Source organism: Salmo salar, chromosome 03, assembly GCF_965601325.2.
Source record: "Salmo salar chromosome 03, fSalSal1, whole genome shotgun sequence".
Taxonomy (NCBI): Eukaryota; Metazoa; Chordata; class Actinopteri; order Salmoniformes; family Salmonidae; genus Salmo; species Salmo salar.
Genome location: NC_138293.1, coordinates 62,903,949 through 62,921,482, shown reverse-complemented (window position 1 = coordinate 62,921,482; position 17,534 = coordinate 62,903,949). Strand labels below are relative to the sequence as shown.

At 42.3% G+C, this 17,534-nt stretch overlaps 2 protein-coding genes and 1 non-coding gene across 3 annotated transcripts in view; 2 read left to right on the top strand and 1 right to left on the bottom strand.

Moving 5' to 3' along the window:
* The window catches only part of LOC106601024 (inactive phospholipase C-like protein 2), an 83,259-nt gene extending 74,107 nt beyond the window's left edge, over positions 1-9,152 (top strand). Inside the window, exon 6 of the mRNA XM_014192875.3 lies at positions 7,024-9,152. Within this exon, the coding sequence (XP_014048350.1) occupies positions 7,024-7,440 (417 nt within the window). The 3' untranslated portion in view covers positions 7,441-9,152. The remainder of the gene's footprint in view (positions 1-7,023) is intronic.
* LOC123741933 (U7 small nuclear RNA) lies at positions 564-616 on the bottom strand. Its single transcript, XR_006769457.1, has one exon. It is a non-coding gene; the product is annotated as a U7 small nuclear RNA (small nuclear RNA).
* Positions 9,153-14,513: 5,361 nt separating the features above from the next.
* hcrt (hypocretin (orexin) neuropeptide precursor) lies at positions 14,514-15,723 on the top strand. The gene is made up of 2 exons (XM_014192926.3): positions 14,514-14,652; positions 15,303-15,723. The coding sequence occupies exons 1-2, from the start codon at positions 14,587-14,589 to the stop codon at positions 15,690-15,692; spliced, it is 456 nt and encodes a 151-aa protein (XP_014048401.1). The 5' UTR covers positions 14,514-14,586; the 3' UTR covers positions 15,693-15,723.
* The last annotated feature ends 1,811 nt before the right edge of the window (positions 15,724-17,534 follow it).

Genomic DNA, 17,534 nt, shown 5'->3' with positions numbered 1-17,534 from the left:
ATCTTGAAGCCAGACTGGTTAGGGTCAAGAAGGTCTTTTCTGAGAGAGATAATGAGAAATTTCATCAGAGACAACACGCTCAAGTGTTTTGGAAAGAAAAGAAAGAAGGGATGCAGGTCTATAGGTTTTGATGCCAGATGAGTTGAGTGTTGGTTTCTTGAGGAGGGTAGCGACTCGGGCCATTTTGAAGTCAGAGGGGACTCAGCCAGTGGTCAGGGATGAGTTCATGAGGGAAGTGAGGAATGGGAGAAGGTCTCCAGAGATGGTCTGAAGAAGGGAGGAGGGGATGGGGTCGAGTATTCACTGTAGTGTTTTTGCAGACTTTGCTATAGTATTCACTGTAGTGTTTACTGTAGTATTTACAGTTAACTATAGTATAAATACTGTAGTAAAAGAAAACTGTAGTATATACTATAGTAATTAATGTAGTGTTTTTGCGGATTGTAGTATACTGGAGTGTTTTTGTGGACTGTAGTATACTGTAGTATTTACTGTAGTGTTTTTGCTGACATTACTGTAGTATTTACCATAGTGTTTCTGTTTTGTTATCTTTGACATAGATGTGGGGCTTTCTCCTTCAGAAAACCTACTGGAGAAATACTAAAAGAGCACATTTTTCAGAACCTGTAGGTAGGTAGGACTGGGGTCTGAACAGATAGTTCAAAGCTTCTGCTCTTTTCTATAACCTGTAGAGAACACAATATATGGTCAATACTTGGCATGTAGGATTCTCACTTATGGATGGTGCAAATTGTGATATAGAAGAAGGGAATGGGTAGGGTAAATTCAATTAAATACTGTAGTTAAAAAAGTGCAGTTAAAAAAGTGCAGACTGTAGTGTTTTTGCAGACATTACTGTAGTATTTACTACAGTGCTTTTTTTGCATATATAATACTGTAGTATTTACTATAGGATTCTACAACATTCTATAGTAAGTACTACACATGATCGAGGGATACTACAGTGTGTAGTATAGTATTCTACAGTATACTATGTTTTACTATAGAATTCTATAGTAAGTACTGAAATATTCTATACTAAACTGTAGTATTTTTTCATGTGGGATGATACCATCGCACACCATTTGTTAGCCAACATGCACAGTAGGCTCCACCCATCTCCACCATCACCCCCTCTCCCGGGAGTTTGGACCCAGCAGACGTGCCCTTAGGTGGTCCATTGGTGTCACGCTCTCCCCCTTCTCTCTCCCCTCTTCATCTCACTCTCCTTTCCCCTCTATGTCCCCTCTCTCCCCTCTGTATTCCCTATCTCTCTCCCCTCTCTCCCTTCTCTGCCCTCTCTCCCCTGTCTCCTCACCTGTGACACAGGCCCACAATCATATAAAGCGGGGCCCAACGCCCTCGTTTCACAGCCTCAATGAATCCATTACCTGTGGTAATAGCAACACTGATAAAGCACTAAGCCTCGCCACCATCTCGCCAAGACACAAATAAGGACATAGAGGGAATGTGTGATGTGTGTTTTCGATCTCATCTGGATGTAATTATTCAGGATTGAGTGAATTGTTTAGCCTGGTTTGGGGCTCCGCCGGGCTGGCAGCCAGAGAGAGAGGGAGGATGTGACCAGAGACACATTTGATTCCCCAGGACCTTTTTTTTAATCAGGGAGACGTTTGGGCTGCATCAAACAGGACCAGAAACAAAGAAGAAATGGAAAAGGATAGAAGCGAGAATGGAAATGGAATGCTCCAAGGTAGTGCTAGCCACTCGACAAGGTTAATAGTAGTTCTAGATGCACCTTCAAAAAGGGTGTTGCTCAACCTATTTTATTTGGACTCATTGTTCTTTGGCAGCATATGTGGCTGGCAGTCTTATCTTAATTAAGCTTTAATTCACTCTATAGAACTGAAGGACTTAATTAAGCACTTAACCTGTTGGGTCTAGGGGGCAGCATTTGCACGTCTGGATAAAAAAAATGTACCCGATTTAATCTGGTTACTAATCCTACCCAGTAACTAGAATATGCATATACTTATTATATATGGATAGAAAACACTCTAAAGTTTCCAAAACTGTTTGAATGGTGTCTGTGAGTATAACAGAACTCATTTGGCAGGCAAAACCCTGAGACATTTTCTGACAGGAAGTGGATACCTGATGTGTTGTATTGACTTTAAAGCTATCCCATTGAAAAACACAGGGGTTTAGGAATATTTTGGCACTTCCTATTGCTTCCACTAGATGTCACCAGCCTTTACAAAGTGTTTTGAGTCTTCTGGAGGGAGATCTGACCGAACAAGAGCCATGGAACGGTGATGTCCCATTAGACACCTGGCGCGCTACTTCATGTTGGGTACCCTCGTTCCAATACGTTATAAAAGGCTATGCATTCGTCCACCTTGAATATTATTCATGTTCTGGTTAAAAAAGGCCCTAATGATTTATGCTATACAACGTTTGACATGTTTGAACGAACGGAAATATATTTTTTCCCCTCGTTCATGACGAGAAGTCCGGCTGGCTTACATCATGTGCTAACGAGACGGAGATTTTTGGACATAAATGATGAGCTTTTTTGAACAAAACTACATTCGTTATGGACCTGTGATACCTGGAAGTGACATCTGATGAAGAGAATCAAAGGTAATGGATTATTTACATAGTATTTTCGATTTTAGATCTCCCCAACATGACGTCTAGTCTGTATCGCAACGCGTATTTTTCTGGGCACAGTGCTCAGATTATTGCAAAGTGTGATTTCCCAGTAAGGTTATTTTTAAATCTGGCAAGTTGATTGCGTTCAAAAGATGTAAATCTATAATTCTTTAAATGACAATATAATATTTTACCAATGTTTTCTAATTTTAATTATTTAATTTGTGACGCTGACTTGACTGCCGGTTATTGGAGGGAAACGATTTCCTCAACATCAATGCCATAGTAAAACGCTGTTTTTGTATATAAATATGAACTTGATAGAACTAAAAATGCATGCATTGTCTAACATAATGTCCTAGGAGTGTCATCTGATGGAGATTGTAAAAGGTTAGTGTATCATTTTAGCTGGTTTTATGGTTTTGGTGACCCTGTCTTTGACTTGACAAAACATTACACACAACTCTTGTAAATGTACTGTCCTAACATACTCTAAATTTATGCTTTCGCCGTAAAACCTTTTTGAAATCGTAAAACGTGGTTAGATTAAGGAGATGTTTATCTTTCAAATGGTGTAACATAGTTGTATTTTTGAAAAATTTGAATTTTGACATTTATTTGGATTCAAATTTGCCGCTCTTGAAATGCACCTGCTGTTGATGGAGTGCACCACAGGTGGCACGCTAGCGTCCCACCTAGCCCCAAGAGGTTAAGAAGCCTAACGTGGACACACAAAACCTAATGCCTTACCCCCCTCCATCCCTCCACCCCTCATCCTTCTCTCTCCTTCCTCCTTCCTCGTGTCTGTACGGTGAGTTATGGGTACAGGCAGCATGTCCGTATCTGCATAGCACAGCAGCCCAAGTCCAGGCAGGCAGTCACCTCTCAATTCAGCCCAACTCACTGGTTCCACATTCCGTTTATAGAAACTTAAGAAGCTGCAAAGACACTATGGGATTGTAGAGACCACTACCTACCCCCCCAGCAACACCAGCTAGCCTGATTCTCTAGATACAGTATTATTCTTGAAGCATAGTAACTTAGAAGTCAATGATTAAAGGACTGTCCATGTTGAAGCTCCTCCTGTCACCAGTCTCTTCTCTTTGCTTAGTGCTCTCTCCACAGCTAACCTATTTCACTGAGTCCTCTGACCCATATGTTCAGATCTGGAGGCAAATTGGAGGTTGAGATAACCTTCCCAAAAATAAACAATTATAGAAACAGGTTAATGGACTGTGTTAAGGACGAGGAAGGAACAACTGTGATTGGTTAGGAGTTCTACAGATGGAGATGTGTGATTGGTGGTTCTGTGTGCTGTGGAGCCTCAGCCTTGGCTAACCCCCAGTGGAATGCTGTGCAGGCCAGGCCAGCTGCGGGATTGAGTGGACCCGTAGCCATGGTTGAGCTCAGCCCATTATGATTTGGTTCCGGTACCACCAGCCAAGTCCCTGACTGGCACAGCGACACCAGCTTTGTGACTCACACAGGAACATTACATCATTTCTCAAACATCTGATTTATTCATGCTGTTGGAGTGGATTGTGTTTTGAGGCACTTCATGTAGAAGACTTGTCGCTAAGTATTACCCTCATGTGAGAGGGGAACAAGAGGCATTTTGTCCAGAGTTGTACCCTCAACCCCCCTGAACTACACGCCACTCTAACCTGTCTGCCCACAAACAGACAGGCAGACAGACAGGACATGTTCCCTGGTCCCTGCCTCAAACAGTATCGTCCCACAGGGACGTCTCTCAGGCTCCCTTAGCCAGCTAACTGCTGACGACGGCAGGGTCGAATATGTGAGTATGGTGATGAGACTCAGAGAGCTTCAGAGACAACCAGAGTCAGAGAATAGGGGACAGTTGCTGTTGAGGTGGGCTGTGAAGGGATGTGGTGGGTGGGATGGTGGTGGAGGACATGGAGAAAGAGAAATACTGGGATAGTGATAGTGGTAAGGATGTAGAGAGAAGACATGGAAGACAAGAGGGGAGAAGAGAAGAGGGGACTGTTAAGTGGTTAGTAGTGAGGGTCTGTGTTTTTTTTTAGGGACACACGTTTTGGAGGGGGCTGGTTTTGTTTTGTTGTTGAGGATGAAGTCCCAGGAACCCCTTTCTACGTCTTTCCAATCTGTGTCTACGGAGATGAATCCAGGCCCACAACACTACAGAATAGAGCCAGCAGGGCTGCAGTAGCCCATTCTTTCACTCAGAAACCAAGGCAGCCACGGAAACTGCCCTGATTGACTTTACAACGCCATAAAGCGGGATGCCTGCCCTGACCACTTCCTCCCCATCTGGCCAGGTTTCATCTCTGGGTGTTCCTAAATAAAGAGGATGATGATGATGATGGTGTGGGATCACTTATCAACAGATTACTTTTGAAGGGGCTCCGAGGAACCGCAGAGAATTCCTCCAACCATACTGCAGTATGGATGTAGGCTGCCATCTGCTGGCTAAAATAATGTAGTGCATTAAATTGTATTTGTCACATGCTTTGTAAACAACAGGTGTAGACTAACAGCGAAATGCTTACTTAAGGGGCTAGGTGGGACGCTAGCGTGCCACCCGTGGTGCACTCCATCAACAGCAGGTGCATTTCAAGAGCGGCAAATTTGAATCCAAATAAATGTCAAAATTCAAATTTTTCAAAAATACAACTATGTTACACCATTTGAAAGATAAACATCTCCTTAATCTAACCACGTTTTACGATTTCAAAAAGGTTTTACGGCGAAAGCATAAATTTAGAGTATGTTAGGACAGTACATTTACAAGAGTTGTGTGTAATGTTTTGTCAAGTCAAAGACAGGGTCACCAAAACCATAAAACCAGCTAAAATGATACACTAACCTTTTACAATCTCCATCAGATGACACTCCTAGGACATTATGTTAGACAATGCATGCATTTTTAGTTCTATCAAGTTCATATTTATATACAAAAACAGCGTTTTACTATGGCATTGATGTTGAGGAAATCGTTTCCCTCCAATAACCGGCAGTCAAGTCAGCGTCACAAATTAAATAATTAAAATTAGAAAACATTGGTAAAATATTATATTGTCATTTAAAGAATTATAGATTTACATCTTTTGAACGCAATCAACTTGCCAGATTTAAAAATAACCTTACTGGGAAATCACACTTTGCAATAATCTGAGCACTGTGCCCAGAAAAATACGCGTTGCGATACAGACTAGACGTCATGTTGGGGAGATCTAAAATCGAAAATACTATGTAAATAATCCATTACCTTTGATTCTCTTCATCAGATGTCACTTCCAGGTATCACAGGTCCATAACGAATGTAGTTTTGTTCAAAAAAGCTCATCATTTATGTCCAAAAATCTCCGTCTCGTTAGCACATGATGTAAGCCAGCCGGACTTCTCGTCATGAACGAGGGGAAAAAATATATTTCCGTTCGTTCAAACATGTCAAACGTTGTATAGCATAAATCATTAGGGCCTTTTTTAACCAGAACATGAATAATATTCAAGGTGGACGAATGCATAGCCTTTTATAACGTATTGGAACGAGGGTACCCAACATGAAGTAGCGCGCCAGGTGTCTAATGGGACATCACCGTTCCATGGCTCTTGTTCGGTCAGATCTCCCTCCAGAAGACTCAAAACACTTTGTAAAGGCTGGTGACATCTAGTGGAAGCAATAGGAAGTGCCAAAATATTCCTAAACCCCTGTGTTTTTCAATGGGATAGGTTTAAACTCAATACAACACATCAGGTATCCACTTCCTGTCAGAAAATGTCTCAGGGTTTTGCCTGCCAAATGAGTTCTGTTATACTCACAGACACCATTCAAACAGTTTTGGAAACTTTAGAGTGTTTTCTATCCATATATAATAAGTATATGCATATTCTAGTTACTGGGTAGGATTAGTAACCAGATTAAATCGGGTACATTTTTTTTATCCAGACGTGCAAATGCTGCCCCCTAGACCCAACAGGTTAAAGATAAAAAATGGAAACAGTGACACGAAGAATAAATTCACAGTGAATTACGCATAACAATGACGAGTAAAAATAACATGGCTATATACAGGGAGTACAAATACTGAGTTGATGTGCAGGGGTACGAGGTAATTGAGGTAGCTATATACATTTATGTAGGGTTAAATTGACTAGGCAATTGGATAGATAATAGACAGTAGCAGCAGTGGGTATCCATTTGATCCATTTGTCCTGTTGGTTCTAGACTTGGTGCACTGGTACCGCTTGCCATGCGGTAGCAGAGAGAACTATCTATGGCTTGGGTGACTGGAGTCTGAACAGTTTTTGGGCCTTCCTCTGACAACGTCTGATATAGAGGGCATTACTAAAACACATGAGTGACGGCATTCTCTCTCTCTTTCTCATTTGTCTCTCTCTCTCTTTCTTGTCTCGCTCTCTCAGGGTCAGGCGGACCTCCTGAAGCACGCTAAGAGTGAGGCTTTGGACACTCTGCGTCAGATCCACTGTGCCACCCAGTCCTGTGGCCTGAGCAAGAACGGAGCTACCTCCCCTCAGCTCCAACACCCTCCACTGCAAGCGCAGGCCCAGTACCAGGCCCAGCCCCACCATTCACCCCAATCTCACCATCTCCAACCTCAGGCCCAGACCCAACCCCAGGCCCAGCCTCTGTCCCAACACCTGGCTGAACCCCAGCCCGAGGCCCAATCACAGCTCCAGGCCCAGCTCCATACTCAACACCATCCCCTGACTCAGCGTCTGCTCCTGCCTCCCCTCCCACCACAGCCCCCACAGTACAGGGCAGCAGGCTCTCACGATGCCATCTCTGAGAACGAGACGGCCAGCGATGGCTCCTGCTGACCCGTTGCCTGTACCCGCAGTGGAGTCCACCCAAAGAGAGACAGGGAGAGGAGAATAGAAAGAGAGAGGGGGCTTGAGAAGCAGAGAGGAGAAGAGCAAAGAACATGGATGGTTCCTTTAACACCCCCGAAGATGGACAGGCAGAGTGAGATAGAAAGGAAAAAAGAGGAGAGGGAGAAGGAGAGAATGAAGGAGATGGAGAAGGAGAGAATGAAGGAGATGGAGAAGGAAAAAGAGCAGGAAAGGGCGAGGGAGAGAGATGGTGAGAAGGAAAGAGCAGAAGAGAAACAGCAAATAGAGCAAGGGACGGGGAAGAAAACTCACCGTAAAAGACAAGAGACACAAGTTTGAAAATGTATTGTTTTAGAGACAAAGAAGAAATGTCTCTGTCAGCTCTCTCTCCTGTCCTATTTATCTCTCTTGGATTCGAAAGAGCGAATAACACCCATATTAGCGAATTCAGTCAGTCTCTCAGTCAGTCAATCGTTGAGTCAGTCAGTCTGTCAGGAGAGTCTCGCAGTCTTTCTCTGGGCAGTGCCAGCACTGCGGGTACAGGCACCTATGGCATTTCATACCGCACAAGTTCGCCTTTGGATTCCCCTAGGATAACCATAGCATGTCCTGGACCCTTTCCTTCTCTCCTCCTATATCATCTCCCTTATGTTTACTCCATATACCTGTAGATCTGCCCTTCCATGTATCATCCTGAGCTTCAACCCTTTTGCCCTTCTCTCTGAGGAGGAGGCTGCCGTTTTAAATGCACAACGTAGAGCAGCTCACACGGACTCTGAGCTCTGTAGGGATCTTAGCTAGAGGACCATTACTGCACAAACAAACCTGGGAGCTGTCTGTGAGAGAGACGGTAAAGGACTGCTGTCCTATCTGTCAGTCTCTACCTACCTGGCCTTTGCAATGATGCGCTGGCTCCCCCTGCTGGAGACTCCAACCTCCGCAGGACCCCAAACACTTGCACAGTGCCCCTTAATTAAGATTTGTATTTTTGTTAATTGTCAATCACAACATGCCTGGATGCTTAGTAGGGGGTCTCCCCAGCGCCTCTCCAGGGGCTGTGTGCGTAACGTCCCGTATGTTACTGTCGTCGTCCCATGGATGGAGGGAGCCTGGCCGTGCTCTGCCCACGCTCCAGCTCTCAAAAGGTAGCTACTAGCTAGAGCTCACCAGCCTGTTTTAACTGGAACAGTCTGTCGACCCCGTCTGCGCTGAAGAGACTTAAGGACTCTATAGGTCAAAGATCACAAGAGAAACATGGACCTGGGGCAGATTCCTGCTGTCAATCAAACACACACCTAACCTAAAAGAGAAACTATGAATCTATATAGATGTATACTGTATGTATGTACAAGTAATGAAGAGACCCTTTACATTTATCTCAGATAATTCTCCCGAAAACAAAAGATCCCATTGATATGATTGTTATAATTGATGTTAGTTATATTCATATTACAATTATTTTATATACAGTACATTGCTTCTACATATACAGTGACTTCATACCTGTTGTTCTGTGCTGCAGATCAAGACAGGTGGTGTGGAATGTTGGGTGTAGGGGTTAGAGGTCAGGGTGGGTTTGGGTTGGGGGTCATCATTCCAAAAATTGGGTCAAACAATAACCTGACTTGTGTTTCACTGCAAAGTGATGTGGTTCTGTATGAGCTCCTTAAAATGGCCCATTAAAACTGGCTTCATTGTTTGTCCTGCCTCCTGTTCTTCAATTCTTCCACTTTGTCATTGTCTTTATGCTGGCAGCCTACCTGACATGAATATGTAGGATTCCTTCTGCAGGAAAAGAATGGGGAATATATTGTATGAAGCAATTCTGAGGCAGATCCAGAAGGTGGCGACAAATAGTAGGGAAAAGGTTATGAGTGACAGTGTCTATGAGGAAATGGGCATGAGGGATTCAGCCTTTTGCTAAAGTCAGGTGCTATACCTCATCTCTGTACCCCACACATACAGTGCCTTGCAAAAGTATTCATCCCCCTTGGTGTTTTTCCTATTTTGTTGCATTACAACCTGTCATTTAAATGGATATTTATTTGGATTTCATGGAATGGACATCCACAAAATATTCCAAATTGGTGAAGTGAAATGAAAAAAATAACATGTTTTTAAAAATTCTAAAAAATTTTAAGCTGAAAAGTGGTGCGTGCATATGTATTCACCCCCTTTGCTATGAAGCCCCTAAATAAGATCTGGTGCAACCAATTACCTTCAGAAGTCACATAATTAGTTAGATTGCACACAGGTGGACTTTATTTAAGTGCCACATGATCTCAGTATATATACAGTTGAAGTCGGAAGTTTACATACACTTAGGTTGGAGTCATTAAAACCTGTTTTTCAACCGCTCCACAAATTTCTTGTTAACAAACTATAGTTTTGGCAAGTCGGTTAGGACATCTACTTTGTGCATGACACAAGTCATTTTTCCAACAATTATTTCACTTATAATTCACTGTATCACAATTCCAGTGGGTCAGAAGTTTAAATACACCAAGTTGACTGTGCCTTTAAACAGCTTGGAAAATTCCAGAAAATGATGTCATGGCTTTAGAAGCTTCTGATAGGCTAATTGACATCATTTGAGTCAATTGGAGGTGTACCTGTGGATGTATTTTAAGGCCTACCTTCAAACTCAGTGCCTCTTTGCTTGACATCATGGGAAAATGAAAAGAAAATCAGCCAAGACCTCAGAAACAGAATTGTAGAACTCCACAAGTCTGGTTCATCCTTGGGAGCAATTTCCAAACGCCTGAAGGTACCACGTTCATCTGTACAAACAATAGTACGCAAGTATAAACACCATGGAACCATGTAGCCGCCATACTGCTTAGGAAGGAGACACGTTCTGTCTCCTAGAGATGAACGTACTTTGGTGCGAAAAGTGCAAATCAATCCCAGAACAACAGCAAAGGACCTTGTGAAGATGCTGGAGGGAACAGGTACAAAAGTATCTATATCCACAGTAAAACGAGTCCAACATCGACATAACCTGAAAGGCCGCTCAGCAAGGAAGAAGCCACTGCTCCAAAACCGCCATAAAAAAGAGAGACTACGGTTTGCAACTGCACATGGGGACAAAGATCGTACTTTTTGGAGAAATGCCCTCTGGTCTGATGAAACAAAAATAGAACTGTTTGCCATAATGACCATCGTTATGTTTGGAGGAAAAAGGGCTTGCAAGCTGAAGGACACCATACCAATCGTGAAGCACGTGGCTGGCAGCATCATGTTGTGGGGGTGCTTTGCTGCAGTAGGGACTGGTACACTTCACAAAATAGATGGCATCATGAGGGAGGAAAAGTATGTGGATGTATCGAAGCAACATCTCACGACATCAGTCAGGAAGTTAAAGCTTGGTCGCAAATGGGTCTTCCAAATGGACAATGACCCCAAGCATACTTCCAAAGTTGTGGCAAAATGGCTTAAGGACAACAAAGTCAAGGTATTGGAGTGGCCATCACAAAGCCCTGACCTCAATCCCATAGAAAATGTGTGGGCAGAACTGAAAAAGCGTGTGCGAGCAAGGAGGCCTACAAATCTGACTCAGTTACACCAGCTCTGTCAGGAGGAATGGGCCAAAATTCACAACTTATTGTGGGAAGCTTGTGGAAGGCTACCCGAAATGTTTGACCCAAGTTAACCTGTTTAGGATAGGGGGCAGTATTTTCACGGCCGGATAAAAAACGTACCCGATTTAATCTGGTTATTACTCCTGCCCAGAAACTAGAATATGCATATAATTATTTGATTTGGATAGAAAACACCCTAAAGTTTCTAAAACTGTTTGAATGGTGTCTGTGAGTATAACAGAACTCATATGGCAGGCCAAAACCTGAGAAGATTCCATACAGGAAGTGCCCTGTCTGACCATTTCTTGTCCTTCTATAGCCTCTTTATCGAAAATAGAGGATCTCTGCTGTAACGTGACATTTTCTAAGGCTCCCATAGGCTCTCAGAAGGTGCCAGAATGGGGAATGATGACTCTGCAGTCCCTGGGCGAAAAACTGTAGGGGTTTTGGAAAGTGGTCGTTCTGAGAACAATGACACGGGTATGCGCGTGCATGTGAAGACTCCATTTTCTATTTTCAGTGTTTGAACGAAAACAAGGTCTCCCGGTCGGAATATTATCGCTATTTTACGAGAAAAATTGTATAAAAATTGATGTTAAACAGCGTTTGACATGCTTCGAAGTACGGTAATGGAATATTTTGAAATTTTTTGTCACGATATGCGCCGGCGCGTCACCCTTCGGATAGTGTCTTGAACGCAAGAACAAAACGCAGCTATTTGGATATAACTATGGATTATTTGGAACAAAAACAACATTGGGTGTTGAAGTAGAAGTCCTGGGAGTGCATTCTGACGAAGAACAGCAAAGGTAATCCAATTTTTCTTATAGTAAATCTGAGTTTGGTGAGTGCCAAACTTGGTGGGTGTCAAAATAGCTAGCCATGATGGCCGGGCTATCTACTCAGAATATTGCAAAATGTGCTTTCACCGAAAAGCTATTTTAAAATCGGACACCGCGATTGCATAAAGGAGTTCTGTATCTATAATTCTTAAAATAATTTATGTTTTTTGTGAACGTTTATCGTGAGTAATTTAGTAAATTCACCGGAAGTTTTCGGTGGGTATGCTAGTTCTGAACGTCACATGCTAATGTAAAAAGCTGGTTTTTGATATAAATATGAACTTGATTGAACAAAACATGCATGTATTGTATAGCATAATGTCCTAGGAGTGTCATCTGATGAAGATCATCAAAGGTTAGTGCTGCATTTAGCTGTGGTTTTGTTTTTTGTGACATTATATGCTAGCTTGAAAAATGGGTGTGTGATTATTTCTGGCTGGGTACTCTGCTGACATAATCTAATGTTTTGCTTTCGTTGTAAAGCCTTTTTGAAATCGGACAATGTGGTTAGATAAAGGAGAGTCTTGTCTTTAAAATGGTGTAAAATAGTCATATGTTTGAAAAATGGAAGTTTGGGGATTTCTGAGGTGTTTGTAATTCGCGCCACGCTCTATCATTGGATATTGGCGAGACGTTCCGCTAGCGGTACATCTAGATGTAAGAGGTTTTAACCAATTTAAAGGCAATGCTACCAACTACTAATTGAGTGTATGTAAACTTCTGACCCACTAGGTGATGAAAGAAATAAAAGCTGAAATAAATCATTCTCTCTACTATTATTCTGACATTTCACATTCTTATAATAAAGTGGTGATCCTAACTGACCTAAGACAGGGAATTTTTACTAGGATTAAATGTAAGTAATTGTGAAAAACTGAGTTTAAATGTATTTGGGTAAGGTGCATGTAAACTTCCGACTTCAACTGTACACCTGTTCTGAAAGGCCCCAGAGTCTGCAACACCACCAAGCAAGCGACACCACCAAGCAAGTGTCACGTCCTGACCATGGTAAGCTGTTATTTTCTATGGTAGAGTAGGTCAGGGTGTTGTGAGAGGGGGGTTTATTTTATGTGTTCTATTTCTATGTTCTTAGGTTCTAGTTTTTGTATTTCTATGTTGGTTTGTTTGGGATGATCTCCAATTAGAGGCAGCTGGTCCTCGTTGTCTCTAATTGGAGATCATACTTAAGTAGGGATTTTTCTTCCTGGGTTTTGTCGGTGATTATTTTTGAGTAGTGTTTGTTTCTCCTCTGCGTCACGGTTTGTTGTTTTGTCTATTCAGTTATTTGATGTATTGCATAGGTTCACAGAGTAAATAAAATGTGGAACTATACACACGTTGCACCTTGGTCCTCTCCTTTTGACAGCCGCGACAGCAAGCAACACCATGAAGACCAAGGAGCTCTCCAAACAGGTCAGGGACAAAGTTGTGGAGAAGTACAGATCAGGGTTGAGTTATAAAAAATATCAGAAACTTTGAACATCCCACAGAGCACCATTAAATCCATTATTAAAAAATGAAAAGAATATGGCACAACAACAAACCTGCCAAGAGAGGGCCGCCCACCAAAACTCACGGACCAGGCAAGGAGGGCATTAATCAGAGAGGTAACTAAGAGACCAACGATAACCCTGAAGGAGCTGCAAAGCCCCACAGCAGAGATTGGAGCATGTGTGCACATGCATATGGCCAGTGTTCTGCGGTGACGTTTAAAAATGTTGCTGTACATTGATGTCTAAAAAATTAGGCTACAGAAAATGTGGACTTGTGTAAGCCTCGCCGCTATACTCAAGTATGTGGGCGTACTGCAGTGACGTCTAAAATGCTTTGAATTAATCAGCACCTTGGAGAGTGCTGTCCATTTCACCACCATAGATAGTAGGCTACTTGGCTGTTTACTCTGTCTGCTGCGCTGCTATATAGTGTTTGACACTTTTTTTCTCAATATGTTCCGGTAACTCAGAGCCCCCTGGATAACCCCCTCACGCTCACTATGTGTTCCGGGACCTCCAGATTTACAAATAAAGCACTGCCCAACGCTCTAACCTCTAGGCTACCTGCCGCCCTATAGGGAAAGGGGAACAAGGTGCCTCTACCACCAATGACCAATAGCTAGAGGGATAACATCACTGAAACAACAAACACACTGTTCTAGGTGTGTCAGTATTCCCGGAGCGACACGTCATATTTAATACAATAGAGAGAATGATCACTAGCCCTCATTAGGACTGTTAGGTGACCCTCTAATTACAGACCATTCAGTCAGTCAGCTTCTAAAGGTTATCAGGGATAGTTCTTTGTGTTCCCTCATACCTTTGATGAGACCATGTCTATTGCTGCAGCTAATTAACCATGTCTCCCTCACCACTAATCATAACGCTATGTCCTAACGAAGCTCACCACCACCCTGACATGACAGCATTCCACTACTTTACTCAAAACCAAGGAAATATCCTAGAGATGGTCTGTGGCAGGATCAGAGTCATTAAGGACTTCTGATAGACTCATCAAATGAGCAAATGAGTCAAACGTTACAACAGAAAATGAGCATTGACGGACAGTCTTTTTGTTGATGTCCCCATCGACTGGACTAAAGATATCTTAATGACGTCTATGGAGGGTATAAATGAGACAACATAGGGCCTTATAAAAGGAGACTGGCTTCAGAGAGAGGTGAGAGTAGAAGTGGACCCCACAGCCTTTAACAGAACATGTGTTTCAACACAAAGCACCTTACTACAGCACCAGGGATGGACACAGCATGCTCAACCACCAAGGTAGGATCAACTATGTAACACAGCTTTTATTGCAGATGTTTTTACTGTGGAATATTTTAAGCTGCCATTATGTTCCTCAGACAAAGGTCATGTAGGTACAAAAGGGGATGTTCAGAAAAGTACATCAGGTATTGTTTTTGGATGCTTTTAAATAGGAATGGTAATGCTCGCTAACGCTCCCCAATTTGCATTGAGTGTTTTTAGAATGGAGATGGAACACCACTATTTGCACTTAGCGTGTCAGTCACTGCCCTGATATTTACATGGGTTTGAATTCCTTTCAGTCTATTGAATGGGGTTTTTGGTAATGGGTGTAAGGATATTAAGCAATATCATAATCTTTCAAAAATTGCAAGACCTTGTCTGAAGAAAACACTCTAAAACTGATAGTTGTTAGCAGACATGACTAAAAGCTTTCTGAAATTGTCCTCAATTAATATTCCTGAGTACATTTTCGCCTTCATTTTTTATATTAACCATAGTTATATTAACACAGGCCTATGCATCTCTCTATCTCACACTCTCCTTTTTTTATGTTTGAGTTTGCAAGAAAGGCATTTCACTATACTTGTGCATGTGACATTAAAAAATGTGAATCTTTCTCTCTCTCATGAAGTTCTAACACTGAAATACTGTATCTGCTGTATCAGAAACTCAAGGTTCTCATCTTGTTGCTACTCGTCTCTCATCTGGCCTGTGATGCTCAGGGGGTTGCCAACTGTTGCAGACAGAAATCCCACTCCTGCCGTCTTTACGTCCTGCTCTGTCGCTCAGGTAATGGGACGGGGACAAGGGGACCCCTCGCTGATGACGCAGCCGCTGGAATCCTCACACTCGGTAAACGGAAAGAAACTGATGAACGTCGCTTGCAGAGCCGGTTGAATCAGCTACTCCACGGGTCACGGAACCAAGCGGCGGGAATCTTGACGATGGGGAAGAGGACCGAAGACACAGCAGAACCGCTCATGTGCTTGTTTCCCATTTTAGAGACAGCCCCCACTACCACGGCCCAGTTGGTTTTACAACTCCCATTCAAGTGATTCATCTGGAAAACATCAATTTTGATGCATCATTTTTGAGGGACTGCGTCAAACATGGACTAAAGAAAAATATATGAAAACATGGGTTTTGGGTAAAATATTCCTTTAAGATTTAATTTGTTTGTGGAGTAGGTGTTAGTAATTCTGTTAGTAATGTTGTAAATATTGTCTATGATCTCATTGGTGTAATAAAATGTGATAATGGTCACATGTAGCACCGTTGTATTTGCTTCCCTTGTGTCTCTTTGTATTTTAGGTGATGGGAAAGTAAATATGAAGAAAGTGACTGTCTTGAGGGTTGAGTCATCTAGTTGTGTCTATGTTATGGCATCACAACACTGGCATCACAATAGCCAATAGCCCCAACCAGCCCAAATCATCAACCCCTAAATCAGCCATGAGCACATGGGTAGGTGTGTTTGTTCAAGTGAGTGTATGTACCAGAACAGTACTTTTCCCAGAAAGACCTTGGTTTCTGTGAAAGCTGGAGGTCTGCTATATTTTCCATCTCTCTTTCATTCTAACCTGCCCTGCCTCTCGAAACTGACTCCATGATTCTTCCTCTTTCACAACTTTTCTCATGGGGGCAGCATGGAGCTGCTTCAAGGCTCAAGTCTGAATGGATCTCTGTGTTACTCAGAGGCCACATATTGTAGTCTGTTGTATAGCCACAGATCGAGGTCAAGACCCACTGTATTTCTCCATCATTGCATTACATTCTCTTGCCACATTATTTGTCCCGATCTTCTTACCTTGTAGCTTCTTTTTAAATGTTTGTACTTTATATATAGGTAATAACTGAAAAACATCATTGTAACCATTGTTAAGGAAGTAAAGTCTCAGGCTATTCTGCAGTCTTGTTTGTGTGTTCTTCATGCGTACAGTACTTCCATCCACTCACCTGGTCACAAACACACCAACAATTCACCATGCAATATCGACAGAAAAACACCAACACACGTTCACCGTGCCATGTTTTCTCTCGGTTACATGTCAGATCGCCTGGTAGGTATAGAGGAGGTGCTAATTAGAACAGGTGCTTAAGAGAGAGAGGGAGTCTGTCTGGGATACATTTCTATATTCATTTACTCATGCAGTACCAAGCTACCCAGCTAGCACATTTGGTTCCTTCCATGTTGTGAGAATGTACATTTTTGGTTTCCCATTGGTTCTGGGAACGAAGCCATAATTTTCCTGACTGGTAAAACTGAACGTTTTTTGGGGGTTCTGGGAATGTACATTTTTAGGTTGCAGGGAGGTTCTGAAAACAATTTACTATGGTTCCCTGAAAGTTTTCCTGGGAGGTTTTATTAACATTCTGAGAATGAAATGTAAAGGTTATTTGGAGTTTTTTTTGGAACTTCCTCAACTTTCACTGACTGTTTCAATAAGACTTTTAATAACACTGATAGCTTAGGTTAATTGTTTTGAACTCCAAGCACAGATAGGACATACGGAAATGAATTTGCTTAGCATTAATCATGCAAACACATTTATTTTTTATTGTGGCACGGCATCAGTGGGATTTGAACCTATGAGCTTCTATGCAGGACGGAGCTAGCATGCCATGTTTTTTTTTTCACTCATTCAAAGCTGTTCATTTTAGTCTATTCAAACAGATTGCATTTCAAAGGAAACAAGCACTCCTTAAGATCAGGTGTGGCCAATTAGTGGTCGCGCCCAACACACCTGAACACACTTAACAAGATAGAGGATAGAGAGACCCCTTGTTGACCCTGAGTACAGAATGTATATGTTTTAAAAAGCATTCTTAAAACATTCTTTGAACGTTACTAATGTTTTCTTGTGGTTTTTATGGAAAGTCTTCTTAATGTTCTGAGA

Coding starts and splice junctions, on each gene's coding strand:
- hcrt (XM_014192926.3), top strand. CDS start 14,587: ATGTGTTTCAACACAAAGCACCTTACTACAGCACCAGGGATGGACACA. Junction 14,653..15,302: donor CAGCATGCTCAACCACCAAG/GTAGGATCAACT, acceptor CTGCTGTATCAG/AAACTCAAGGTTCTCATCTT.